Genomic DNA, 27,977 nt, shown 5'->3' with positions numbered 1-27,977 from the left:
CAAACTATGATCTCTTACTGAAATCCAACATCACCTCCCACATTCCAAAGCTCCCCTACAGACTCAAGAATGTACATCTCCCTCCCAGTGTGCACTCCCTTTTCAAACAACCCTTTCAAAGAAGCAGTGAAGAAAGTCCTCAAAGAACAGTTTCCAAACTAATAAACCTACTAAGAATCATATTTAAAAACCTTGAGCAGAGGGATAATAAAATAAAGAGATAATAAAAACAAACCTTATCAGGAACCACTAGCACAGATGCTTTTATTGATCTTGTTTTCTGTTACACCCTGGGTCAGCAGAGAGGTTTAGTCATCACAGAAAATAACCATCACCTATTAACTGAAAAAAGAACAACTTTATTAAAACAATTTTTATATTACATCTTATAAACAGGGTAAATCCAAGCAATGTAGAAAATCTCAAATGTGCCTTCTTAATGAGATTTTTTTAAAAAGTGACAACTGAAGGAAAATTCATTTTCAAATACAAGTCAGGTGAATTAACCAAAAACCAGTGAATAAAAATAAAATTACATAAGAACTTTTCGCACATTTAATGCGTATCAGTGACAGGAGAAAATGCTGTGAAATCTCTATTCATCTCCAGGAAGGATACCTAAAGGCAGGGCTGCTACTTATTATTCCAAACAAACTTTAAATACATGTTTATACTAAAACCTATGCAAACGCTGCAGAAATGAGTTGTTACCATTAACAGGCAGGTGGAAAATACCTTGACTGATGGTAGCTGCTGAGATATTGGGGATGCTTGAAGGGCTGGAGTAAAACAGAGGAATGCTCTACATGACCAGATTCTCACGGTGCTGCGCTGGTGGAATTCTCTGGATATTGGGTCAAGGAAGGCTGCTTCAGTAGGGCGCCATTGTACTCCCTCCGCCATGCTGACTGTAGGGCCGCTGCTGCACTTGCTCTTGGTTACTTTGCTGCTGCTGATACGTTTGATATTGATACATTTGCTGCTGATACATCTGATATTGAGGCATCTGCTGCTGCGTTCGCTCCTGCACTTGCTCTTGGTTACTTTGCTGCTGCTGATATGTTTGATATTGATGCATTTGCTGCTGATACATCTGATATTGCTGCATCTGCTGCTGCGTTCGCTCCTGCACTTGCTCTTGGTTACTTTGCTGCTGCTGCTGCTGCTGCTGCTGATATGTTTGATATTGATACAGTTGCTGCTGATACATCTGATATTGCTGCATCTGCTGCTGCTGCACTTGCTGAATTTGACATTGATGAAGCTGCTGCTGCAGAATTTGCTGTTGTTGCAGGAGCTGCAGAATTTGCTGCTGCTGAATTTGCTGATGTTGCACCTCCAGGCCAAGGCCTCCTGGGGTTGTTTGGATGCCCAGATGTACACAGCAGTTTGCTTCCTGTCCGGCATTAAAAATTGGAGTGTTGCTTCCAGGTTTGTGTGAATTTGCACTGTGGACAAGGGGCTGATTTGATGTGTTGGCATTGACAGCCTCGGCAGAACTTGAAACCTGCTCATTTCTGCTATTCGTCATTTGGTTGTCATGACTACAGTGTCCTGATGCTGGAGCAGAGACACAATGAGTTAACTGATGTTCACTATTTACCTTAGTGCAGTTAATGGGTGTCAGACAAACTGTGCTGTCAATTTCTGCAAGGTTTTGTGGCTGTGATGTCTGACCGGAGTTTTGGGTGCCCGCTACAACAGGACAGGATGCCAGCTGGGTCTCATTTTTGACCGTGTCCTGAACATTAACGTCTTCCTCAGGTTGTTTCTCACTGGTGTCATTAGTGCGGACGGAACAAAGTGGGCTGCTTTCTTCTGTAATCCTGGCTTCGTAGCCAACAGGCTGGTCCTGCTTGGATGCCACAGATGAAGCAGAGGGTAATTTTGGATTCACCGCAGCTTTTCGCACCTCTAAATCCCACCTGCGTCCTTTTGGTTGCGATGGTTGCTGCACACAGCTACTCTCCACACAGTTTTGAGACGAAGCACTCTCACCAGTGGCAGTCTCTGCATTCTTTAGGGTTTTAATTAGAGAAATTAGACCTGTAAATTGATGAACATCGAACATGTCTGCCTTTGGAGATCCGAGTTGGTCGTCTTTGCCTTTAGAAAAGAAGAGGGGGGAAGTTGCAGCACAACCGGTGGGTAATGTGGTCAGACAGACAGAAGGATCGAGCTGTGAATTAACTTTGTGAGGTGAGGGCAGTGATTCCGGAGATTCATCAGGTGGCCTTTTCCTGGTGTGAAGACATTCATCTTTTTGAGTTACTGCCGAGTTTACACTTTTTGGAGAACTAACAGTTGAAGATGGGGACTCTGGGAGAGACTTCTGATGCACTTGTGGTTCTGATTGTGGGTCTAAAGACATCTTGGCGTTGCCTTGTGGAGTGGCAGGTGTGTCAGCGCCTCCAAAAGAGTCCATCTTTCCAGAGACACAGGTCATATCCACGGGATTCAGCACCCGCCCCCGTTTGCCTTCATCCATCAAATGTTTTTCAGCAATCTTACTTTCTTCTAGAAAACCCAGCAGAAGAGGGGGGGGGGGTGGGCAAAAATACATTTTGATGTGATACTGTAAAGGAACAATTTATAACACTGCATAAAGAATATGAACTATTCTTATCAAAATAACCTGGTCACACATATGCATATATAAGAGCTATGGGTCAATTCAGGTCTAAGTAGGTTAAATCATCTGAGTTGCAACATTAGTGATGTAGTTCAGTAACTGTGACCATGTTACTGACTGTTGTCCCCCCTTACAGCCCCTCAGCATGGCTCACCCTTCACTGCACCGTCTACTTCTGCCTATAAATAAGAATCAATACTTACCATATGCAAGCAGAGCTCTCAAGAGTTTAGAGTTTGGTCCTTTTGTGACACTTTGGACAAGTTTTAAAGCTTAATGACACAAAGAATATACATTTAATGCCGTATAATGCTGTGGACCATGACTTATGTTAAGTGTGATGCTACCTTCACGGACAGGAGCGGCTTGAATACATTTATAAAGGTCTTCTCTCAACAGCACAACCTTTTGTGATCACAAAACACAGTTATAAGGCATAAACAATCCTCAAACCACCAGAACAATGTGTGATATAGAGGGTAAAATGTTACCTGTGCGTCCATCTTGGCATAAGTCTCGTGCTTTGACAACAAGTTGACAACATCCTTTAAACCAGACAATTTTGCCATATATGTCAGGTCTTTCTGCCCCCAGAATAACATGTCGCGAGGGTAATGCTTCATCTGAAAGACAAGCACGTCATGAAGCTTCTTGTGCAAGGTTGAAATGCATTACTAAAACTGTACTCACTAAATAGGCTAAGTGGTGCGTGGTGCTGTTCATGTGTTTGCAGATCAGGTCGATGGACAGCTTCTCCTCGCAGCTCTCGCACAAGTAGAATGAAGGCAGCTGGTTTGAAGCAATACCTCGACATTCCCAAATAGAGGACAGACCTGATGACAAGACATGACCACTGTAAGCTTCGGTAAAGTAGCATTTGAAGTAATATTTTAAAAATGTCACACACACACCTACTACTGGTTTTTGGCCCACTATCAGTAATACCGACAAATTGCTGGAACCATGAATCCGTTCTCCTGTGATCATCATATGAAATACCAAATCAGCACTTTAAACATCAGGAAATGGGATGAAAATGCCAACACACACCTATGGAAATCCTTGAGAGGGAGTGCGATTTAGCCAATGGCGCTCCCGTGTTGGGGACTGAGGATTTTGGCACAGGCTTGGAAGTATGGCTTGTTCTTTGAGGGTCCTGCTCTTCTACGATCCCTGGAGCAGCAGGGAGAAGGTTTGGACTGGACACTTTACTGAGGGAGGGTTTGTCTGTGATTCCTGGCAATATTTCATTGAGCTGTAGCTCTGGTTCGCTTCTCTGCCGCAGCCTTCTGTCAACGCAGGCAGCAGGAGGACGACACTGTCCATCTTGATAAGCATCCATTTTGTGAGCTAGTGCGTCAGTCAGTGAAAGGAATGTTAGATATGGGATCATCTATGACTTCCTGTTATCACTTCTTTTATTGTGGGTGATGCGTGTTGACAGACTCACCTGCTTTTACCACATCTTCAGCACCAGTTGGATCAATGCGATCATTTCTACTAGAGGTCGGCCATGATGGAAGCTGATCAGCACTGGGATCAGGATCCGACCTCTTTGTCACGGTGGCTCTTTCCATCTGATCCTCAGCTTTACTCCTGTCTTGTTTTAAAGTGGGTTCCATTTCTGAAGAAAGAACAAAATTCATGTATCTTCATTGTATAGAATCAATGAAAATATGAAATTTGACTTGGATATTTTAAAATTTACCATCACGTGGACTGAAAACTCCAGTTGGACTTTTGAGGATTGAGTCATCAGCAGTGTTAGATACGGAGGAGAAAACCCCTGAGTCGTCCTGTGCGAGCATTTCCTTCAGCCTTTCTAGAGCTGAGAATCAAAAGAGACTTTGTCTAATGGCATCTACAACTTTCAAATTTGGTTTACAAAATAGATATGTAGGCTGAACATTGTTACAAAAGAAAAAACATGGCTTTTTCTCTGTAAATAACTAATAGAGAAAATCTTCCATTGAATAAAATCTGATTCATTATATGTTTGGAATGATTCAAAGAATAAATAGGATGGATTGGATTTGTAAACTAGATTTGAATTAGCGGGTCTGTATTGTGACTAATGTTGACTGTGACTTGCTACATTTACCTTTGTTTACTGGAAGGTCCTGCAGCTCCTTATAAGTGTCCATATTTACCTTAATTGTCTGATATGACAAAAGAAAGACAAAAATGTACATGCATTCACTGCCACTGTGTGTGTCTGTGTGTGCATAAACAACTAGTTAAATAGTTTAGAAATGTATAAAACAGCCTGATGGTCTGGGTATTTCCTTAATTATGAAAAAATAAGGATGGTCAATATAGTCACCTGGAAGGTTTGAGATTCTAAATCTTTCTCGGCCTCAGACAAGCTGGTCACCACCTTGTCCAGAACATCTGGAGACAGCTTGTGGGTAATCCCAAAGAACTTTTTCTAGTAAGAGCACAAGGAGCGTGTGGTTAAAATCTGCACTAAAGCCTCCCCTCTCTACGACGGGACTCCTGACGCACCACATAGTTGTATTTGTGCCTGTTTTCTTGGAGGTGGCATTTTCCTGTCAACTTGACTGAGCACAGTTTGCAGTAGACCTGCCGCTTTGATTCACAAGACACAACTATCAGCTGGTTACGACCTAGAAAGTGAAAACAAAGAGCTCAAATTGAAACTGAACAGATGCCAACTGAAAGACATACTTATGGTTTTCTATTAATTATTCCTGACATCACTTACCAACTGCGGGTGGTTTTTTAGTGGGCTTGCTGACTGAATCGCATGCTGGACTCTTCTCGTCAGCTCCAGTCGATGTTTGTGAGGTGGAGTGGGGAGCTTCATGTGTACACTGTGGTTTCTTCAACGTATTGGAAGAGGCTTCAGTGACCCCATGTTCCACAGGCGGCACCGTGGTGGGAGGTACATGCACAGCGTGAGACCTGACGTCAGAGTTCTTACTCATTTTGGAAGGCAGGCTGCAATCACTGCTGGTTGCACGTCGTTTGGTGATGGTTGCAGCTGATTTGCGCAGAGATTCTGTGGATTCGACAATGGGTGAGCTCCGGTTGGAACTGCTGGCTTGATGACCAGACTTGCAAGCTGGGGATTTGGCAGTTTCTTTAGAAGAGCTGGATCCTGTGTCTCGACAACTGGGCCCAGCTACAGCAGACTCGACAGAGGTGGTCACGTCACAATGTGCCGATGCATTGAAGGGTTTCGCAGTTGGTTCTTGCATTTGATTAGCATTCGAGCCATTTCCTGTCGAGTTGCGACGTACCCTGACAGCATCAGCCGACTCAAGAGGCTTTAAATGTAATTCCTTTCTTCCAACAACTGGCATAAGGGTGTTGCCGGCCGATGTAGGCAGTTTCTGAGAAATTTTGTATTCTTGACTTGACTTGTTGACAAAGTCAGCTGCTCTTGAAGTACTTTCATTTTTTACAGTCGGGGACTTATTCACAGAGGCTCGCTGCGCTTCAGTGCCGTCCTCAGTCACCATATCCGCTACCTTTAATGAGAAAACATCTGTATTATTGTTAGAATCATTATAATGAAGTTATCTCTTATTTGCTTTTTCCTTGTTATATTCTTTATTCTTGTTATATTGTTTCTCATTACTTAATGTTTCTTATTATTCGTTAATGCTTAATGTTCGTGATGCTTGATGTGTGAACTCGTACCCCTCTGTTCAAGGACAGAAATGCAGCTGCTGTAAGGAGCATTAGGAAGTAACAATGACTGGAGATAGAGCTGCAGGGCATGACGCAGGAGGGGACCTGCTATCTTGTGTCCCCCCTCCCTTTAGGCACATTTGATTTCTGTGTAACTAGGGACCTCCTAATCTCAATAAAAGAAGGATGGCGGAGGATGTGCCTCAGGACGTGTTGGAGATCTGGAACTGAGCACATCTCTCCGTCCTCCTTGCTGCAAGTAAAACTTAAAGCTGTTGTCTTTGCCTCATGTGTTTCTCTCTGTTTTAGGTTGTTCGAACCTAACAATTATGTAGACTGATTGTCAATTATTACATTGTTCCAACACAACATTCAGTTTCTGTACAGAAACAGTAAAGACACACACACACACAACACACAGCTGAGGTGACTTAGGGTCACAGCTGAATCTGTGGAGCTGAGATGTGTTTAAATTTTAAGCATCATTAAGAGCAAAATGCTAATTTAGATCAGAAACTAGCAAAGATGACAGACATAACAGAATCTGTGACCTGCTGGTCGTCCTTGCATTGAACTCGAGACAGAGAGGAGGTTGGAGTGAGTGCAGGGTCGAGATTCTGCCAGGCCAGGGCGTCGGGTTCAGTAATGCCTGTGAGGAAAGATGCATCAGTTCTGTTTTCTAAAAGCTCGGAGTTACATTAATTGTGAAGTTAATCTGACACCTAACAGTGTTAAGGTTTCCATGTTCTGATGCAGCATGAACTAAATATACACACAGTAAACATGGCGTCACACACCTGTGTCCTTTAGAGTCTTTTGACTTGGTCCAGAGCTGTCTGTGTTGGCCTTTGCATTTCTAATACTTGACAAGTTAAACGGTTCTTCACAGGATTGTTCCTGTTTGATGCTGAAATGCTGCTCTGTCTGGTCCATTTCTTCTATGTTTTCTTTCGATGTTTCCTCCTCTGATTTAACAGAGGAGGCACCGATCTGTTCTTCAGCCTCGATTTTAACGCCACTGCTGATGGTAAAGGAACCTTCAGTGGTGATCTCAGTTGGTTCCTGTTCTATAGACTCTTCAGTCTTTTCCTCCTTCATCACTTGGAGCACATCACTACATTCTTTCTTTATCTGCACTGAGTGACTTTGTGAAATTGTAGCTTTTCCCTCTTCGGACATATTTTCAGTTGATGTAGGAATCCCCCCAGGAGGTCTTTTTGTTGTATTTCCACATGTACTGGTGGCACCCAAGCCAAGGTCTGTAACCATGCCAACAGTTGGGTAACTGCTCGGCAAAGGTCTCTTAGAGGTTTGCGTTTCAGTGCCAGGCTGGCTGCCTTTCGGACCTTGTTTCCGGTCCACTTGTTGAGTAATTATTCTGGGGACTGAAAATACAGAGGGAAATTATTTACGGATTTTAAAGAAGGGAGACTTTAAGGAAGACAGAACTTACCCAGCTTTCCTTTAGGGAGAATCCGAGGATGAAGTTTTCCTTTCCCCGATTTGTATTTTATAGATGCCGAGACCAATGTTGCTGTGACAGAACAGCAGAGTTGAATTCAAATCATAACCAACGTGTTTGATTATCCACAATGTTGTACCATTTTCATTAGGAAATTTGGGAGATGACTGTTTTGACAGTATCCTTGAAACTCATTGTTTTAACCATTTCTTATCTCGCTGGCAAGTCACCTCATATTTCTACCATCTACACTTGTGGTGTTTTATTGATTCTTGTTTCATCTCAGTTTACAACTTTGCCACATGTCTACAGCTGGAGCTTACCTTCTGTGTCAAAATCTTAAAATGAATTACCAAATACTCATTTATTGATCCACAGCTACTGATTTGCACACACGCTAATTGGTGATAGTGGATTTGACCTCTTCATTTCACCCGTACTTTACACACCAGTAGGGAACACACACAGAGCAGTAGGCCACAATTTACTGAGCTCAGGGAGCAGTGAGTGTCTTGCTCATTTGCAACCTGGGATATGAGCGGGCTCTAGTTACAAATCAATTTTCTTTCCTCTAAGCCACGAGCTGCCAATAATAATCACCTTGCTGGTAGGTGTATGGTCTGTCAATGGGCCTTCCTCCCTGTATTACCTTTTGAAAGCACAACAAATGATAATGTTAGAAAAAATGAGACTTTGGCTGTGACCAGTCATGAGGTCGGTTGGATGTACTGGCAAATTCTCTGAAAGGCTACTGGAGACAGCTTTTATTGGAGAAAATCATTATTGAGTTAATTGACAACAGCTCTGGTGTGCATCCCTGCAGTCAGCGTGGCAATTGCATGCAATCATGCGACAGATTGAGACAGAACACAGATTTACACAGATTTGTGAACAATATTTGAGAGAAACGGGACTTTCTTTTTTTCTTTCACAGAAAAAGTATTAAAAAATTAAAATCAGCTCATGAAATGGGAAAAAAACCAAATATCTTGTGCTTATATTTTTGTTCTGTGTAAATAATGAGCATCATGAAATAAAGCGAAAGACAGTGGCGGAATTCTCTCTATATTTCTACATATAAATAGGAATAGACTTTATAATTAGATAAAAATCTGCACCGACTGTTTGACTGGACAGAACACTCTCCTGGCTTTTAAAATATTTTTATTTAATATCATAACCGAGGTAATATTGTTCACATTTAGACATAAAAACACACAGACACGGGTTTTTACAAATGTCAACGGGACTTCAAAACACAAAACTGTGGCATATTTCTATTAATTCCATTTATGGTGCAGTTTCTGAAAAGTAAGAATAATACCTGTATATGGGATATGGAGTGAAGTCTCGCTGCTTGCTTGGCCAAGTCGAAGATTTGTGAAGCAGTGTTGGAATTCAGGGATCCAGGATGAAAGGCTTCCTACAGAAATACGCAAGACAAGTTAAAGTTATCGAGCAGTATCAGAAGTATTGCACGATTTATTCATCTGAAGGGGAAAGATATTGGGAAAGAAATAGACAAATTATAACAGTCAAGGAAACAGTCAAGTGAAGAATAAAAATCTGTGTTGTGCACTAGACAGTAAAAGTCACACATATTGTAAAATGGCAAGATTGGTGCCCCGATTTTTACTGTAAACTCCAAAAAATAGCAAAAATAGACTTGTTCAGAATGTACCGGTCTGTGTGTTTGTGCCAAAAAAGTGAGTTGTCTCTCAAAATGCCACCCAGAATTTAATGAAGATTAAAAGGATCAAAAATACATCAGCCAATGGCTCAAAATGTCATTAAAATCACTGCATGAGCAGTCAGCACTTAGATGATGACTAGATAAGGATTCCGTGTCTAAACTGTGCAAAAACTTACCAGTACAGGCTTACATGGATCATAGCCATGATGTTTAATGTAGTTATTTAGGATGAAAATATATACACAGTATATTGTTGTAAAGTCCTATGGTGTAATGGTGCGACAAATAAAACTTAGAAGTTAAATCAGAGATTTGAGACCTTTATTTCCCAGCTAAGGGTGACACACCTACAGCTAGAACAAGCAAAGAATTATTCTAAAAAGAATGCACCCGAGCCCACCACGTCAGAGTTTCAGCCTGCTCTCGTGGCTGCAGTACGACAAAGTACCAACTTGGCCCAGGAGTGACCAGATTTGACAGGTGAAGAATCCCTCCTCCTGAAGGCATTTAAAAGGAAGTGGCAGGAGCCCAGGTCCTTTCAAAGTCACAGCCCGAACCATACAGCGGTGCGGCTCCAAAGCAAGGGCCGAACGTGGTACCGCCTCTCTCAGCGCACTAATGTACCAGAAGGTGCCTCAGAGACCAAGGAGGAACGTGGTTCTGTGACGTCAGACACCCCAGCACAGAACGGGTGAAGTGCTAGTAACCTCTCCCCACAACAATGGCCACATCACTGGGCCTACGCGTGATGGATTGAGTGGATCCATTGTCAGATGATGAGGAACCCGCTTCGGTGGATCCCCGACTGCCTCGGTGCCTCACACCCACCCAAAAGAAGCATTCTCTTGATGATGGGGAAGGCTTAAACCGCCCCACATGTCAGGGACTGGAACTCGAATACGTATTAGGGCAGCCCACATCTTTCACATTTGACATAAGCTCAGTCATTGATTGTGGAGCAAATCCCAACAGCTGGAGAGGTTATGATGTTTACATTTACTACGACTGCACCGACAATGCGTGACTCGGGGAAACACGGGGGGGTACAGGGCAGTGATGTGCAACATGGGGAAGTGTGACACATTGGACTGGGCCATACTGGAACCTGCTTGCGGGAAGCTCCTTCAAGGGCACCAATGAACAACAAAGCTTAGGGTGGTGGAAGCATATGTAATTCCAACTCCAACATGGCACCTGACTAATCCCGTCAACGTATCCCTCCACTGGGACAATGGGCCAGCTCCGACCCATCTTAATTGGACACTTTACCTGCTATTGGGGGTGGATATTTCAGGTAAAGACCCTCTAGGAATAATAAAGATCAAAATAATAAAGATAAAGAAGAATAATAAAGATCAAAATGTACCCAAAAGAAAGGGCGAGGGGGTGTTGTGCGATAGTACGATTAATGGTTCCAGTCACTTTAATAGTACCCTATTAAAGGGACCGACAGGGATTGTCGGAGCAACTCTCCGCTACTTCCCTCATTGCAGTGCAATATCGAATGGCTCTTGACTTGTTGGCAGAAAAAGGTGGAGTCTGTTCTATGTTCTGTGACATGGGATGTACTTTCATTCCTAATAACACAGGTGGCTGAGTCACGCGAGCATTAGAAGGTTTGCACACCCTGTCGGAGGAGTTGAAGGAACGGCCCTCGGGTGATGTCGTGGATTTTCCCCTACGCTAAAACACTCAAACTTATGCTTCTATTAAGTCAATATACCTATGCCAGTGTCAAACGAATCAAAGTGCGGGGATACCACAACAGGGTCGAATGATGAGTCAGGTTCAGCTGATTCACGATCCAAATGATGATTTATTGCAGATCCACAATTCACCATCCATGAGAAGTAGCCCGGGCTAAGTCTGATCATTGACAAGAATTGCCCTTCTTTTATACTATTTGGAGCCTGGGGCTACCCCGCCCCGGACTCCTCCTTCTGGTTAGCTATTTTTACTCATTTTCCACCATTAAGTACCGTTTATTACACTTATCAGAAGTCAGGTGTACCTTACATGTTTTTTTTTAATAGGCACCTTCCTGTTCAAACAGGCAGCCTCCCATCTTTTGTTTAACCCTCTGATAACTTTCCCGGACTTCCCATCTCATAGCAAACATTCACTACAGTGACATGTGTACATCAAATAGTGACATGCATACATACAGCAGGTGTTCAAACAGTGACAATGACTCGTATACATTTCTCATACGCTTTACCTGTCTAATCATTATGACTCGTATACATTTCTCATACGCTTTACCTGTCTAATCATTAACTAAAAGGGTCTATCCATTGCACTCATTAACTACGACGGTCTACTCATTAGATCAAAGGTTAAATACAACAACCACACATTCTGCCTCTGTTGCCTTATGCCTGTTACCCTTTTTCACTACACCCCCTTGTTGGCCACAGCGCCAAAGCTGATGAGGATGATGTGTGTCAATCTTTTATGTAACATGTCCTCTTTCAGAGGCCAATGGGAGTAAATGTAGACAAAGTATGTAGACAAAGTATGTGCAGTGAGCGTGCGTGTGTTGTCGCCCTCACAGTCGGGGCTTTCGACCTAATATGGAATTGTTTCTCACAGCTGACCTTTCACGGGCGACGGTTGCTGGGCAGATAATCTAGGACAAAAACCTCCTGTCGTTCACCTTGTAAGAGGTGCTTTCTGACTGATAGGTGTGTTCATCATACCCTTTTCAAGCTTAAGCACATACTTGGTCTACATACTTTGTCAAAATTAGCTAACACTATTAATACACACATAGGGAATGAACTCTTTCAAAAGTATCTTTAAGGGAATATTTTCACGTTAACTTCATTCATTTGCGGATAAAATTAAATATTACTAAACACCCCAACCGTCTTCGCGGGTAAAACCGTTAAATTCATGGCTACATAAGTCCCATAATAATCAATTCTACCTTCACGGGATGACGTTCAGTCGGCATGAACGTTATAGGGAAAGGGTTAAAAACAAAGTGAAGGCTGAAAAACAAGTTTTTACTTAGTTCAAGGCCTACATAGAATAGATACACAGGCTCCAGAAACTACAAGGTCATCGCACGGAGCGATGTGAGCATTTGTGGCTTCGTTGCCGTGCTCAAGGGTACCTCAGCAGTATTCTGTAAATGTTCTAGCACCTTTCCCTACTACCAGACCACCTTCCATGGCAACACTGGGGCTTGAACCAAGAACCCTCCGCTTCTCAGCACAATCCTCCACAGACTGAGCTACCACCACCCGAGTTTAATCATGTCTATTCTTATCTTAGTGCGACCTTGATGGCCTGAAGTTTCCCAGCAGGATTTAACTCTCTTGTAGGCTGCCAGTAAGTTTCCACCGACCAACAAAGATGTTATTACTATAAATGTTGCTCATCTTGCTCAGCCTCCTGGGTGCAGGTGTTACACTGTAACAGGCTGTAAGTACGTTCTGACTGCACAAAGACTGAATAAAACTCAACAATAATTTGGACTTTGAATTGCTGAGCATGTTCATTTGGCAGAAAATTAACACTTGTTTTTCTGTATTCAAGCCAGTTCCAGACTGAGATCATTTGACCTGTGTTCACCTGTAATGGGGTCCAAAATAAAAATGTCTGAAGAGGAAGCCTTGGACAATTATTTCCCAAAAAGTTGCAAACCACTTACAACAGTGAGAATATTGCAATCACTGACTGCTGGAAAATGCTGAAAAAACTGTCGTGGAATTTCTTCTACGCTAAAACACTTAAACTTACATTCACATTAACTCTTTATACCTATGCCAGTGCCAATGATTTGAAGTGCGGAGATACCACAACAAGGTCAAATGATGAGTCAGGATCAGCTGGTTCACGGTCCAAATGATGGTTTATTGTCGATTCACAATTCACCATACATGAGAAGTAGCCCGGGCTAAGTCTGGAAACTACTGAGAATTTCCCATCTTTTATACTATTCGGAGCCTGGGGTTACTCCGCCCTGGGCTCCTCCTTCTAGTTAGCCATTCTTTCTCATTTTCCACCATTATGTACCATTTATCATACTTATCAGAAGTCAGGTGTACCTTACATTGTTTTTTTTTTTAAAACAGACATCTCTTGTTCAAACAGCCAACCTCCCATCTCTTGTTACCACGCCTTGGTAACCACGACTTTCCATTAACCCCCTGGTAACTCTCCCGGACTTTCCATCTCATTAGCAGGTGATCAAACAGTGATACATATAGAACAGGAACAGCAAACATTGATTGCACATTGATTATATTGACTCTCTTAATTTCTTGTGATTCTATGCGTAACTCTCAGCACTTAGTCTGCATAATCATTGACTACAAAGGTTTAATTATTAAATCAAAGGTTAACTATTAAAACACACATATTTGCCTTAGACGCCTTATGCCCGTTACCCTTCTTCACTACAAAAGCAAATGAAAATACTTACTAGAAAGGATGTAACGTGTTCTCTGCTGAACACATGAGCGTAGGACTCTTCATTGGATAAAGTCCTCTTACAGAGCAAACACAAAAATGCCACATCCAGGTCCTCAGAATATGGACCTGACACGTTGTGCATGACCAGGAACTCTTGCCCTACAACGAATAAGCAAAAAGAGTTTAGCCCAACACTGTAACTGATCTCTTCGTCGTCCTAAGAGCTCGTTTTGAACATTCCTCAGTTTTATATAAGTGATGAAAAATGACCACAGGTCCTTCCAGTCACACTCACCGAGCAAAGGAAATCTGTCGGAATTGTTGAGTTTCCTGTATGTTTTACAAGATGGAACTGCACAGAGATGATAAGGACCTCAGACGAAGGTGTTAATAAAGCAGTTTTGAGAAATATCGTCACTAACCTGAGTGCATTAAAAGAGAGTGAGACAGTTGCAGGACCCTCATCTCTGCAAACAGGACAAATCCAGATTTTAGACCATATATCATTTTTAAATACCAGGCTTAATACAGAGAGATATAGATAGATAGAGATATATAAAGATATATAAAGATATATAGATATTGGTTTTAGCACTACATGGCATACCATTAAATATTTAAATATCAAATGAAAACAGGACTGTTAAAAACAGCCCACTTAGTTGGCTATTGAACATTATGACTTGCATTGGCTTGTGTTGAGGAAATCACTCAAGAGGTTTGCTGTGGTGGTGTGTTTTTACAAATTATGAACCGATGGACGAAAGGCCATTGTCAGACCACGTAAATACAGAAGACAATGGCTATTTGTTGTGGAAATTCTGCACGCTGTGGAGACTCAGAGGAGTTTACTGATCAGGAGAAGTGGCACCAGCACAGCAACAGTTCATGCATGCAGGGCCAGCATCAATTGTGATGAGACATTCATACCGAGAGGTTTATAAAGCAAATAGAAGCCCACTGGCAGTTCATTTACACTATAGGTTATTATTACTAGTTATTTAGTTACCTAATTGTTTGTATAGATATTTTTTATATTGTTTTTCTTGGCCTATATTTTATATTGTAAATAGGAATCTTTTTCTGCTGTTATATTGATATTTTAGTGTTACGTTCAATGCTGCTGCATTTAATTTCCCAGTTTGGGATTAATAAAGTGCATCAATCCATCTTTTATCCACTTAATAATATATTATAATAACAGTGAATGGATTAGACATTGCTCTACAGGCCTCGAAATTAGCAGCCTGCTCCTCAATGATCTCCGAGCGGTTCCTACCGTTCTCGTAGTTGCAGCGGAACTTGAGAAACATCCAATATGGGACATCAAGTATCTGCGAAAGGAACATACAGGGAATAAGTGTCTTACCATAAAATCTTTATAGACTAAAGCATTTCCACAGTGTCCACGACGGCTGGGGTGTTGCCACTTGTCTTAATAGAGAAATAGTGAATTGAGCTTTTACCTTCACAAGCATCAGTTCTGGCTTTCTTAATTTCTCCTCTTTCGTTGCCATTAACCTCAAGTGCGTCACATCCAACTCATTCTCCCAGGCAAAAGGAAGTCGCCACGGGTTCTGGTATAGCTGTTTTTAGGGTGAAAGACGGTCATTACAACCCAAGAGTGTCATTGGATTTGCGGCCCTCAAGGCCTGAGCTTCTGAACCCCAGCATTAGAGCTCACCAGAACGTGTATGAGATGCTTTGTAGAGTTGAAGTGCTGCGTGAGAAGGTTCTCACTGAAACAGTCCTTGCAGGCAAAGCACAGATAAAGAGGTTGCACCTCCGCCTCAGTGCTGATGCATATTACAATCAGAGGAACACCTGGAGAAACGAGTATGAAGATATTACAACCTTTTTTAAAGGTTCACTGCTAAAAAGGGTAGTGAACTCACCCACAAGTGGCCACTGTGTCCTCAAACCCGCTTTGAGGGAAGGAAATAAACCAATTCTGTCTGTCCAGTCTATTGTTTAAAGAAGCAGAAATAATTATAAATATCCCTGGTATATGCCGATTTTTGAATGTAATGCACGGTTCAGACAGCTATACCTTTTTGTTTAGGACCATTTTCAGCATTATGAACTGTAATAAAGACAAATCTGACTTGAATACCGTGATTTTCACAACAAATATTTCATTTTTTTTGTCCTTTGTTTTAAAAACTACCTTTTTGGAAACATTTCTCCAACATCTGCAAATGAAAATAGGAAGTCTTTATCCATGCTAGGTGAACAGAAGGAAGCAAATCAAGGAAAAAAATTGACTTTTAAGGTCAAAACAACACACCTTGTGATGCTGGAAGGTTGCCAGGTGCTTGCAGTATTGCTGCAGAGTGTTGAAGATCATACTGCAGTTCTGCCCCAAAAACACGCAAAGGAGACAATAAAACAAGCCGCTCAGCTCTTGGATGCTCCCAAACGTTCACTTCTAGCTGCGATGCTTCCAACGTCCTACCTGGCAGCGGATGTTGTGGGGTAGAGCCGGTTCTGCGTCCGCTGCAGCGGGCACTTTAAGCGCTTCAGAAGCTGCTGGATCCCCAGGTGCGGGACACACAGCAGGCTTTAGAGGCGCGGCAGGTGTTGCGGAACCTACGGATGCTGCAGATGTTTCCGGGGCTGCTGACGTCTCCTGATACTCTTTTTTTTTTTTTAAAGGATCAAAAACAATAAATTACTTCAATAGCGCAGTAACAGTAGGCAGATACAACAAATATCTGATACGCATCTAAAGAGAAACTGTATGTGCAGGTTAACACCGAACCAGGAAGCTTTCCAGTGAAATGATACACACCCAGCCTTTTCCCTGGTTTGACCACAGTAATCAAACTGCTCATCTTGTCTTCACATCTGATGGAGTCCACTCTCGTCAAAGCTACAAATCACCGTGGACAGAGTGAAGAAACGCTCAGAATTGAAGGGACTTCTAGACATACGTGGGCACGAAAGATGATATCCAACCTTCTAGATAAGAGGCAAAATTCACTGATGCAAAGACGTCCGGCTCCATGATCACTTGCTGCAAGAGGAAGACGAGATTTTAGCTTTATACCGACAAAAGCGTGCAGGAAACGCTGTGTTAAGTGCTGGTGGTACCTTCATGTCAGCATTTAGGGTGCTGTGTATTTCCAGTGTCTGCTTTGCATAGTTGAGCATCCGTGAAGAAAATGTCTTTGAGTATTCCTGGTAGCATTGCTTTGGCAGCAAAGTGGAAGGATGCCACACATTCTGCACACATTTATAGTGATGCCCAATTTAGTCCCTGAGGATTCATTATTCTCTTCTTATTTGTGTTAGGTCCTCAAATAAAACCTTGGATTTTAGTTTAGTTTATATCAACAGCAAATATCTTCCTTATGACTTCCAACACATTTAATGAGTAAATCATCTATCATTTTATATCTTAAAGGTAAGATAATCTCCATGGGAGCCGCTTTCGGGGTGGCTCTTAAATGTGCTATTGTGGTGTGAAGGAAAAATAAAAATGGTGGAAATTTGGTAAAACCAGAACCAAACTGCACATCTCCCAACTTCACATAAAATAAATGCAACAAATTTGCATTATCAAGACTGAGTAGAACCTTCAGAACCTTCATTCGCGTGGAGCCACATGTTTACAGCAAGCACGAGTTACTTACAAAGTAAGAGTGTATGTGGTCGAAGCTCAGGATGTGTCTGATGATCGCGCGGGAGGGCACAGAGAGCTTGCAGAGTGTGCACAGGTAATAAGCCTTCCAAGGCTCTCCAGTGCAAACACACTCAATAATGTGCTGCAAGCCTACAACACCATGATCAGAGCAGAGAAACAAGGTGAAAAAAGGTCAAAACGTCCCAAATCTGTCTACTTTGGTAAGTGATATTCTCTGGCTGAAGGACAAAAGAACTGGAGCCATCTGCGAGGGACTGAAACGCCAACGTTGTGCTTTCCTCACATCTGGCCGAGCATTTGACGCCTCCACCTGAAGCCCTTCATATTTGACAATTATATCAGATTTCCTTAGTTACTAACCAAGAAGGGGATGCTTCCGTTGGCTGTCTTGTAGGTATGTTCGTAGCGTCACGCACTTTGACATGGAAACTTGAGTTTAAAAAATAAATAAAGGGAAATAAACATGAATGGACAGTCTGGTTGGCTTTGTGTATACGATAAGATGCTCTACACACCGTTCATTAGCATCAGAAGCTCCTTGTTTTCACTCACACGCTGCATGACTGAAGAAACAAGGTTTTTCGTAATTAGTCTTCAGTCATGATCAGAAAAGGACAGCTTGTCAAGTCACCCACCTTCAGAATACATTTTTGTTTCAAGCACTGTAATCAGATCACCAGGGAGATCCAACATCTGACAAGGAGAAAATTCAGTCAATTTAAGAGCCCATGTGTGGAATATTAAGAAAATCACAACACGGCTTGTCTCTTTAATTTTCAGTCTCAAGAGGGTTTTAAGTTTTGTAGTTATCACAAAATAACCTGGCAAGAATTTGACCGCATGCACACGAGCTTGTGATTTTACTTTATCAGTATGATGTCTGTGTAGATTCTCAATCATCCAGGTCATCACATCCAAGGTAGCTTTCTCTGTCAGCTGGACTGTGTTTATCAGTACTGTGTCATGCTTTGTTCTTCCCCAGTGTTGGATCCACTGGATTATGTCAAAATCATAATGTTTCAAAGAACCTTAATGATCTAAATGCACTTATGTGACGGTTTTATGTGAGAAAATGACCGCTGGCCAGCTGGTTTGCTTATTTCTCAACTGGCTTTTGTCACCAGTGTGTGAATGAGTGGATGAATCAAGTCTTGGAGCTTTCACCAGTTTGAGCATTTGATTAAATGGGAGGAATAAATTGTGCTCTAATTCTTGATGGGCGCCAGGAGCTACATAAACACTGTTGTGGCCCCTTAAATAAGGTAATAGATTCTTTATTTAACGTTGAGTGCTGGATCAACAAACCTGCAGTTCTCCGTAACCGTTGGCAAAGACTTTCCTTCTCACACTTGTAGCTAAAGTTATTCTATGTTCAGTCATGCTGGGAATCCAGGCGAAATTTAAAGAATCTGGATCTGTGTAGTTCTAAAATATAAAAAAAAACATCTATAAGTTGCATGTGCTTTCAAGTAGATATGGGAATAAATATATTGACGTTCAGGACTTACTAAGTAGTTGCTGTAATGGCTGTCAGAGAAGACATGAGTAACAATTCTGTTTGATGGACACTTCTCTCCACAACAATGACACAAGTAAAAAGAAACGTTTCCATCTACGCTGATGCAAAAAGTCAGCATAGACAAACCTGGAAGAAATCACAAATGAGTTATCAAGCATTTTTCCTGTTGTCCCATCATGTTTTTACAGTAAAGCGGCACCAAATGTGCATGAATGGCGCTACGGACCTACGAAAGGTTTGTCTCTGATGACTCGGAACACAATAATGTAGGGAAAGAAGCCTGCAAGGAAAAGGAAGACAGAAGAAATTTGCAGTCACAGACGTCACTAAATAAGGATATATTTTTGATGCTGCAGTTATTGATAGCGTGATTGATTTATCATGATTGATCTCCTGTGGAGAAGATCAAAACCCCACAATGAGAAAGTCAACACCAAATAAGGTGTTTTGTGGAAAATCTATTTGGAGAAAAACTAATTACTGCATTGGTGCAAATATTTAGAGTCTAAATTCATCATTCTCTATTTGAGTTTATTGTTTCGTTGGACGGTGAACCTTTAGCCCAGTCTAAGGACCCTCAGCGCTCTGGAACAGGTTCGCTTTTCGACCTGCCTCCCACAGCTGCAGCACCTGGTGTTCTCCAGAAAGGACTCTTGGAATTGCTGCCACAAAGTTCTTGATTGCTCTCAGTCAGTCATTTCTGCCCCAGTGGATCTCTCCCCCAGTGGATCTCTTATAACTGTGCTCTTGAGAACATTCAGGGCAGTGAAAATGTTTCAGAGCCTTCACCAGATCTGTGTCTCCATACACCCCTGTCTCTGATCTATGGGGTCCCCAGAGGTCAAACTACATGACCTTCATGCACCCACCCTGTTTCTTTTGCAGATATTTCTAAGAAACAGCCAGAAGTGCAGTTGCACACGCAATAATTCAGTACTTTTGTAAAATTGTCCGTGTTTACATTTACGTTCACTCTGCCATTATTTGCATTGAGTTGAGTGACGAGAGAATATTTTTCAGCAGAAAGCTGCAAGATAAAATGTGCAAAAAGTCCTAAAAATGCAGATGGCTATTGTGAGAAACTATAGCAGCAGATGGAAGTAGTTGTGCAAGTTGGGGGAGGACCTGTGATGTGGTTGAGAGAACCATTATCATGTTTATTCTCCTCTTTCTGGTCACAGCAAACATGATTTTTGCTCATAAATAACTACAATAAGGATAAATATGCTTACCAGGAGGCTTTAAAATCTCTAAAGGGTTTAGGGACAAAAAAAACAGACATTAATGAACAGCATTAAAAGTCTGGCTAACATGTTTTCTTGAAGAAGAAATTCAATGAAAACATAATAAAATGAAATAGTATGGAAAAATTTGTTACCCTTCTGAAATATTTCTTCCTTTCTCTGTATGTAAAAAAAAAGATATGGAGAAGGAAATGTTGACTGGTGAAAGGTCACAGTCCGACAGCATGTATGGCCAGTCCTAACTTTAAAGAACTCATCTTTTACCAAAGCATCCCATATTGTGATGTCCTGCTGTGCAGCACAGCCTCTGTTCTGCCTAATGCATCCCTGGTAACACACTGACGAAGCTTCATATTTGTCCACACGTCCCACTAGTCCTACTATACTAACCCAGCTCTGCTCGGTCTCTGGCCACACGCCTAGATGACCTCAGTGACGTTTATGTGCACTCTTAATTTCTTAGTTGTGTATATGTTTTATATACACACACACACACACGTGATAATCTATCCCCGACAATGTCCCCCATTCGGGCCTGTTTTTCTTTCTGGCTTCACTGGTTCCAGTGCCTGGCCCAGTGCTCCCATTCAGCAGTCTAATACCTCCTCTTTTATTCTACATTAATGCCGACACTCCCCTTACGGGATTAACATTTTACTTGTGCTTATCTTATGGCCTTCTGTGACCTCTTCAGCGACAGGTTCAGCCTGGTCCATTCATACACAGAACGCTCCAGGGAATCACTTAACATCCGCTTTACCCCCAATAATTAATATAGAAGCATAATAATGAAGCTATGGTGTATCTCAAATCACATAATCCAGGTGTCTGGAAGTAAACAACAGCTGTACTGTACATTTAATACACAAAGATGACAGGACACGATCAAAATACCCACCACATGATGTTTTCTTGAGAGCAAATGCTGCTTGATACTATAGATACGGGGAAACTTTTTGTTGCAGATCTAAAACAAGACAAAAAAAAGGTATGAGCAAAACTGAAATAATAAATGATTAGATCATGTTCCACCCATACTGTATTCAGGAAGAAAGTAGTATGGGAAGCCTTGATGTCACCAGAAGTTTGACTCAGGTGCTGTGGGAGCTCAGCAGGAAGAAAATCAGAAAGGATTCAATTTATTCCACATTAGTGGCTCCAGGGCTGAAATAACCACGACGACGTTATTTAGCCTCCACGTGAGGAGTGTGCAGGGCAGCTATTACGACTTCAAATGTCTCCACGTTCCAACTATGGCTCGACCTCTCTTCCCTCCATGGATGAAGGTTAGGAAGCACCAACAGGAAGGGCAAGGTGTCATATTACCTTCCTATTTTTCCTTTTACTTGTGTTATTTGTAAAAGGCGGCCTGCAGCAAGGTTCTGAGCAGCCCTCTGGCAGATGCCACAGCCTGTAAATGCATTTTGTAGTATGGTATATTTCTTCTGGTGGTGGTCAAGAGGTGCTGATGAGGAAGGAATCTTCGTAGACACCGACTTGTTTATAAGAGATGTTTATTGGAGAGAACAGTCAGGTATTTATCGGACTCTGCATTTTGCCCGAGGGAGGTTTCATGGTCCAAATGAAGATCTAGGAAGTGCTTACTTCGGTAGCCCCTTCTTATACAGTCAAGTAAACACATTCTTCTCTGATGACCTCATAACACAGTATATCAAACCCAATGGCATAGAGTTCAGTTAGTACCAAAAATGGAAGTAGGAGGGAGACCTCAGAGCACAGGCTTCAGATACTACAGTGATGATTTTATTTTTCCCCCCATACATTCTTCCTTGAGAACATTTTCTGTGGGGTTCCTGGGGTTTAGATCAAGCCACAGATTTCCAATGATGTTTGGGTCAGGAGCCTAAAGGCCTTCAGCCTGCACTGGACCTAGTCCATCATGGATTTTAAGGTGTGTTAAAGGTCCATTCATATGTGGAAATTATCCTCTTCCCAACCTTTTACAGCTCTACGTTTGCTTTTTTTATAGCTCTACATTTGCTTCCAGAATTTGGCTGAATTTCATTTAATCCATTCTTCTCTTTCCACTGGCTGCAACACATCATTCTGAACATTTTGCTGTCCAATCAAACCTTTGCTGGCAGCAGCCAAAGGGTTCCATTTCAACCTCATCGGTCCATGGGACTCAAAAGTCTCCCTCACAAACCCTCAACACTGGAAGTTTCTTCTCATGATCCCTTTCTGGAGGCCACATACGGGGACGGATTAGTGCTTTTCCAACAATCCTGTCATGCTGACGGCACCTTCACCTCCACTGTTCCTGTTGATTTTATCAGCTCTATTCTGAACTGTGATACCATCTTTGAGGGTCAGTTTCCTTCTCAGAGAGCGATGGCTTGGGGGGAGCCCAGGGCTGCTGTTGGTTGGGACCCGATTAGATGAGCATGGTTGTATATAAAGCTTTGAAAGTTACATCACCTGACCTTTCCCGATGATAACTGCATACAACCCATAACCCCAACATGCTAACTAAGGTCCTTAACAGAGAGCTCAACTCTCCCATCTCGTCACCATTTCACTCCAAAACTGTACAAAATTGGAGAGATAATTTCATCTTCCACTTGCTTAACGTTTTATTCGCTACTTAAGCACTTCTGGTTGGATGCTAACTGCATTTCGTTGCCTTGTACTTGTGACATGTGTAATGACAATAAAGTTGAATCTAATCTTAACTGGTCACATATTTGACCAGTTTTTGCACGTGCCTTTCATTCACGTGAAGGTCGAAGCAGTGCAGACTGCTGAGAAGATTGTTTCCCTCACTATAGAGCCTCCAACCACATAAACGAGAAGAACTGCCTCATTTCTCAAGCGCCCCCTCCCTTATTTCAGTAAGGGCAGGACCTCCAGGTTTAAGAACTTATTCTTTCCCATAGATAAAAAAAACTTTGACATTCAATCTTGGGAAGCACAACAACGTTGACCTGGCCTCCAAATTCCTCAGTTCCAAGAAAGCAAAAAAAAATAAATAAATAAAAAAAAAAAAAAAAAAAAAAAATAAAAAGGAGCATGTGGAGGCTGTGCTGAACAAACGAGTCCAATCCCTGGAGGCCCCACACTCACATCGATTTATTCCATTTTGGCAGCAACATGGTAAGTTTCTTCTGGTGGTGGCTGAGATGTGCTGATGAGGAAGGAATCTTCGTAGACACCGACTTGGTTATAAGAGATGTTTATTGGAGAGAACAGTCAGGTATCAGTCGGACGCTGCAGCTTGTCCGAGGGAGGTTTCGTGATCCCGATGGTGAAGATCGCCGAAGTGCTTACTTCGGTAGCACCTTCTTATACAGTCAAGTAAACACATTCCTTTCTGATGATCTCATGACACAATATAACCAACCACATGGTATAGAGTCCAATTCATAAAGCAAGAACCCAGGAGCCTATGGGCCCCTGAACTCCTTCACAGCAATTCCCCCCTGGGGAATAACAAGGTGTTCCATCACAAGCACATGAGAGCACTGGTGACAGGACTCATGTGGAACATGATTGAGATGGTGCCAGGATGGCTGAAAAAGAAGTTAAGGTCTTCAGAAGTTAGGGAACAGGGCCTGCTTGGGATCAATACACATTCTTCATATGCCACAACACATTTAGGGACCCACAGTCTTCCCCCAGGAGACAGAAGATGAATTCTGGGTGGAGATTATGGGTTAGATCACAGCTTTTGTGCATGAGGACTCAGCCTGTTCCTAAAACCCGGAGGGACAGTTTTGTCCCACTTCCAAGGTCATTATGAACACCAGATGGTTGTTTTTGCAACAGTGTACGCATTTCTAATGACCTTGAGTTGGGAAAAACATCAGAACTTCCTCTTTTGAGGTGTTCTGTCAGTCTGTAAAGCAGTGCGTCCACAAGGTTTTTACAGTGCTCCACTTTTCTCACATTACAGCCTTAATCCAAAAGAGATTAAAGTCATTTTTACTAGATTACTACCGACAAATGGGACCAGGGCATGCCTTTCCAAAACCTGGTGGACTCTAATCAAGATATGGAGACATCTTGAAGCATGATGGAAACAGGATGAGTCTGAGCCCTTTTTTTTTTCCTCCCCCCCCCCCAGTGTCATGGCAAGCGTTTACGTCATCATGATGATGAAGGCATAAGGCGCCGTCAGCAGTTTAGGTCAAATTCATCCAATTTCCATTTCCTCCATACTTTATCAGCTTTCTGAAAACCCATGAAAATTAACACAATGACAGCGAGAATAAAGTAATCCATCCGTCTGTCTTTCTCCACTTCTCCAGGTCTGGGCTGGTATGGCAGCAACAGCATCAGAAGCGAAGCTCCCATCAGCTCATCCTCCTCTGGGGGGAGAAGCAGTTCCAGATCGAGATGGCAAATGTGATCCCGTCAGCGTGTCCTGGTTCTGGCTCAAGGACGCTTCCAACAAGTTCAGCATGCTTCTCCTGGCATGGTGGACCAGTGTGATTCTATATTCTGAGCTCCCCTGGCAGGGAGCATGACGGTAAAATATCCATTTACAAGGAGAAAAATGTATCTATGACAATGCGTCTTCATAGATCATTTTATAAGAATGACATTTTCCTTGATACAATATGATCTCCTGACCTTCTGTTAGGCTGAACACACATGGTGCCCCTAGATGTGCCTGTATTTTTCTACTAAAACCAACGTTCAGACCCTTCTCAACAGCTCTCCTCACCCACCGGTGTATCCATGGCAACCATCATAAGGAACTTCTCAGCCAGCAACTATCTAACCAAACCATCAGTTCTCAAAATGGTTACCAGCTCCCAAAGCCAGTGGACAGTTGGTTCTGGTGTGTTGTCCCCATGAATGCACCAAAATCAATCCATCCATCATTTCAATTTGTTTTTTGCTGCCATTTTTTGGTTCCTCTTTATGGTTTAAGTTGTTTGTGTGCACGCTTTGTAGCCATTTTATCCAAGAATGTTTCTGTGTTATATTCTGAAAAGGAGGCATAATTAAGATTAAGATGTACTTTATTTTCCCGTGAGGAAATTGAATTGAAATGCTGCTGGCAGTAGGGGAAGGGGGTGCCAGGACACCTTCAGAGCACTGCCAGGGTACCCTTGAGCAAGGTTCTGAACCCCTAGACGCTCTTAAAGAGCCCATGGTTGTACCCTGCCTTCACTTGTATGCAGCCAGGAGCCTCCTCCTGACCCCGGGAGGGAAAATGGCAGTTAAGAAAATAAAATTACTTGTATGAACCTTTGTAAGCGAACCACAATGTTATCGTTCAAAACAAGTGCCAGAGCAGTTGTTTTGATGGTGTCTGAAGGTCAGGTTTTTAATAAAGGTGAGGAGGACAGCGAGAGCCGTCTTCATTTTTTAAATTTAAAAAAATAAAATGAACATTTTACCCCTTTAGAATGTGGAAATTCAGAAGCTGTGTAATGCTCAATATAGCATCAACAGATAAACCGGACACTCAGACTCCATTAAAATGCTCTTTCAACCAACAGTTGGCAAAAGATGAAATAAAGAGGCACCAACAGAAAAACAGCAAAGAAAGAAGATAAACCTGAGAACATGGAAGTGTTCTCCATCCCTCCACGCCCTTCACATCTTAAACCTCGTGCGTTTTCAGAAAACAAGTTTGGATGCTTTTGAAACTACAGCTGAGAAATCTACCTCAAAACATCTGGACAGGGAGCATTCCTCCTCTCCAGGTCACAGTGAATTGGCCGACCAGATCAGTATTAGTATTAGTATTAGTATTATTCCATACTTGCACCACAGGGGGGCGCACACGGAAACAAATGAGAAAAGTTGAAGAAACCCGAGCAACATTATAAAATTGATGGGTCCCTCGGCGTTTAAAAATAAAAAATTAAAACAAAAAAGGTATCGTATTGTTAAATCGTAGAATACTTTTAAATAGCCATCTTTAAATATCGTTTAACTTTTAAAATATCTTGATATTTTTTAGCCACACCAGGAAGACTGCGATTCTGTTTCACGATTTCACCAACGAGACGACTCGCTGTCCACATTCTCGAAATAACCCGACTAGTTCCGCTGTAATATCTCCATATTTCCCCCCAGTGTCTTCCTAATATGTTTAAAAAGATAAACAAAGAAATAAAAAGTAAAATACAAGTCAGAAGCGGACATAAATTGGACTCACCAGGCAACTACTGTTCTCCATCATCAGCGGTCGGACAGAAAGCTGCTCGGAGCGCGGGGGGGGGGGCGGCTGCAGAAGGGGCCTCGCTGAGGCACAGGGCCGTCCTTTTGCTGACTGTCATCAGACTGAACGTGCAGCAGCTGTGCATGTTTATGCACCCCCAGCTCCGCCCCAGCTCCTTCCAGCAACATCCTGCAGCCTTCTCTTTGCTCCTCAAAATTAACGATTGGCGAATTGCAGATCGATCACATTAATGGCAGAAGGTATAAAGGCATGTCTATTTCTGGTCGATAAGAGGGAAAACCATGCGTGTTACACAGTAAAGAGGAAGAACCAGACTCTTTTTATTAAACCAGTAAGTGAAGAGAAAAGTTCGATGTGATGCCGCAATAAAAGAAAGGACCTGCCTCGCTGAATGCATGATACATGAGAGGGTCAGCTCCAAAGAACTTTGGAGCTTTTTGGCTACTCTCCATGCGTAAGGTGGTCAGAAAGGCGTGTACATTGTGTGTGGGTGTGTGAAGTGTAAAAGCACCAGTCTTCCTTTGTTCAAACCAGTTCCAGAGTGTAGTGAGTGAAGCCTGTGTACATGTCTATTCTCTGCAGGCCTGTGTAGTGTTGAGAATTGTCTTTATCTTGTTGTTATGTGTTTCACCATATGTTTCTGTCTTCTCTTAGAAGTTAGGCAAGGTAGACTCATTGGTAAATGTAATTAAAAACAGAGACATTCCATTTGCAGGATTGTTCTTGGGCTGTGGCTGGACAACAGGCTGGACTGGACAAGCAACACGAGGCAGCTGTATAAGAAGCCCAGAGCAGGATGTACTTCCTGAGGAGACTCAGATCGTTCAACATCTGCAGGAAACTCCTCTGGATGTTCTATCAGTCTGTGGTCGCCAGCGTCCTGTCCTACGCTGTGGTCTGCTGGGGGGGGAGCGCAACAAAAGCAGACCTCTCCAGCTGGAGAAGCTGATCAGGCGGGCCAGCTCGGTGGTGGGGATGAAGCGGAACCTCTGGCGACAGTGGCAGAGAGGAGAACTACTGACAAATGCGGAGCATCATGGACAATGTCCGCCACCCTCTGCACACTGTCATCCACAGCCAGAGAAGCCTGATCAGCCAGAGGCTACGCCTCCCCAAGTTCAGGACCAACAGACTGGGGAACTCATTCATCCCCCGAGCCATCAGGCTGTTCAACTCATCACTGGGGGGGAGGAGGGCCAACAGGAGAACCGGAACATTTTTATAGTTTTATATTTATATTGTTATATTCATATTCTATTTTTAATTTATTCTATTTTATTTTATTTCTTATTTTCTTATATTCTATTATCTTTAATAGGTTTGATGGGGGGAATGGTGGTGGGAAATTTTGTAGATGCTGTAGATCTTTGGAGATGCTAATTTCCCTGGTGGACACCCCCTAAAGGGATCAATAAAGTTATCTTGAATCTTGAATCTTGAATCTTGTTGTTTGTTCTACTGTTATCTCAGGAGCCAGTCAGGCAGGAGCCAGTCAGGCAGGGGGTGCCAAACACTCATTGTAAACAGCATACCAGGGGGTTG

The 27,977-nt window shown here is 42.4% G+C and overlaps 1 protein-coding gene across 3 annotated transcripts; it reads right to left on the bottom strand.

Annotated features, from left to right (window-relative positions):
* Nucleotides 1-236: 236 nt before the first annotated feature.
* LOC130518737 (uncharacterized) lies at nucleotides 237-26,552 on the bottom strand. Of its 3 annotated transcripts, XR_008948131.1 has the most exons (44): nucleotides 26,412-26,551; nucleotides 21,174-21,242; nucleotides 20,410-20,434; nucleotides 20,264-20,281; nucleotides 19,258-19,311; nucleotides 19,021-19,157; nucleotides 18,818-18,937; nucleotides 18,148-18,205; nucleotides 18,028-18,075; nucleotides 17,873-17,941; nucleotides 17,502-17,641; nucleotides 16,960-17,091; nucleotides 16,825-16,882; nucleotides 16,658-16,738; nucleotides 16,322-16,503; nucleotides 16,154-16,222; nucleotides 16,034-16,058; nucleotides 15,917-15,949; nucleotides 15,762-15,830; nucleotides 15,551-15,690; nucleotides 15,333-15,452; nucleotides 15,146-15,200; nucleotides 14,289-14,333; nucleotides 14,162-14,218; nucleotides 13,877-14,025; nucleotides 9,076-9,174; nucleotides 8,352-8,400; nucleotides 7,743-7,823; nucleotides 7,087-7,674; nucleotides 6,841-6,938; nucleotides 5,358-6,126; nucleotides 5,138-5,259; nucleotides 4,956-5,060; nucleotides 4,734-4,791; nucleotides 4,341-4,460; nucleotides 4,083-4,256; nucleotides 3,683-3,982; nucleotides 3,544-3,609; nucleotides 3,323-3,465; nucleotides 3,124-3,255; nucleotides 2,980-3,037; nucleotides 2,836-2,904; nucleotides 736-2,517; nucleotides 237-342 (listed from the first exon to the last, which is right to left on the bottom strand). XR_008948131.1 is itself a non-coding variant. In XM_057021580.1 (43 exons), the coding sequence occupies exons 1-43, from the start codon at nucleotides 26,433-26,435 to the stop codon at nucleotides 872-874; spliced, it is 6,654 nt and encodes a 2,217-aa protein (XP_056877560.1). In that variant the 5' UTR covers nucleotides 26,436-26,551; the 3' UTR covers nucleotides 237-871. The 3 variants fall into 3 exon arrangements, 2 of the variants coding, with proteins under 2 accessions (XP_056877560.1, XP_056877562.1); XM_057021580.1 differs by having other exon boundaries at nucleotides 237-2,517; XM_057021582.1 differs by lacking the exon at nucleotides 3,544-3,609 and having other exon boundaries at nucleotides 237-2,517; nucleotides 26,412-26,552.
* Between the last annotated feature and the right edge of the window lie 1,425 nt (nucleotides 26,553-27,977).

Source organism: Takifugu flavidus, chromosome 21, assembly GCF_003711565.1.
Source record: "Takifugu flavidus isolate HTHZ2018 chromosome 21, ASM371156v2, whole genome shotgun sequence".
Lineage (NCBI taxonomy): Eukaryota > Metazoa > Chordata > Actinopteri > Tetraodontiformes > Tetraodontidae > Takifugu > Takifugu flavidus.
This window is presented reverse-complemented; position numbering and strand designations above follow the sequence as displayed.

Excerpts from the sequence above, each read along its gene's own strand:
- LOC130518737 (XM_057021580.1), bottom strand. The coding sequence starts at position 26,435 with ATGATGGAGAACAGTAGTTGCCTG. Across the intron at positions 7,675-7,742 it reads TCTCCCTAAAGGAAAGCTGG|TCCCCAGAATAATTACTCAA; the intron begins GTAAGTTCTGTC and ends CTGTATTTTCAG. Across the intron at positions 6,127-6,840 it reads AATGCAAGGACGACCAGCAG|GTAGCGGATATGGTGACTGA; the intron begins GTCACAGATTCT and ends TTCTCATTAAAG.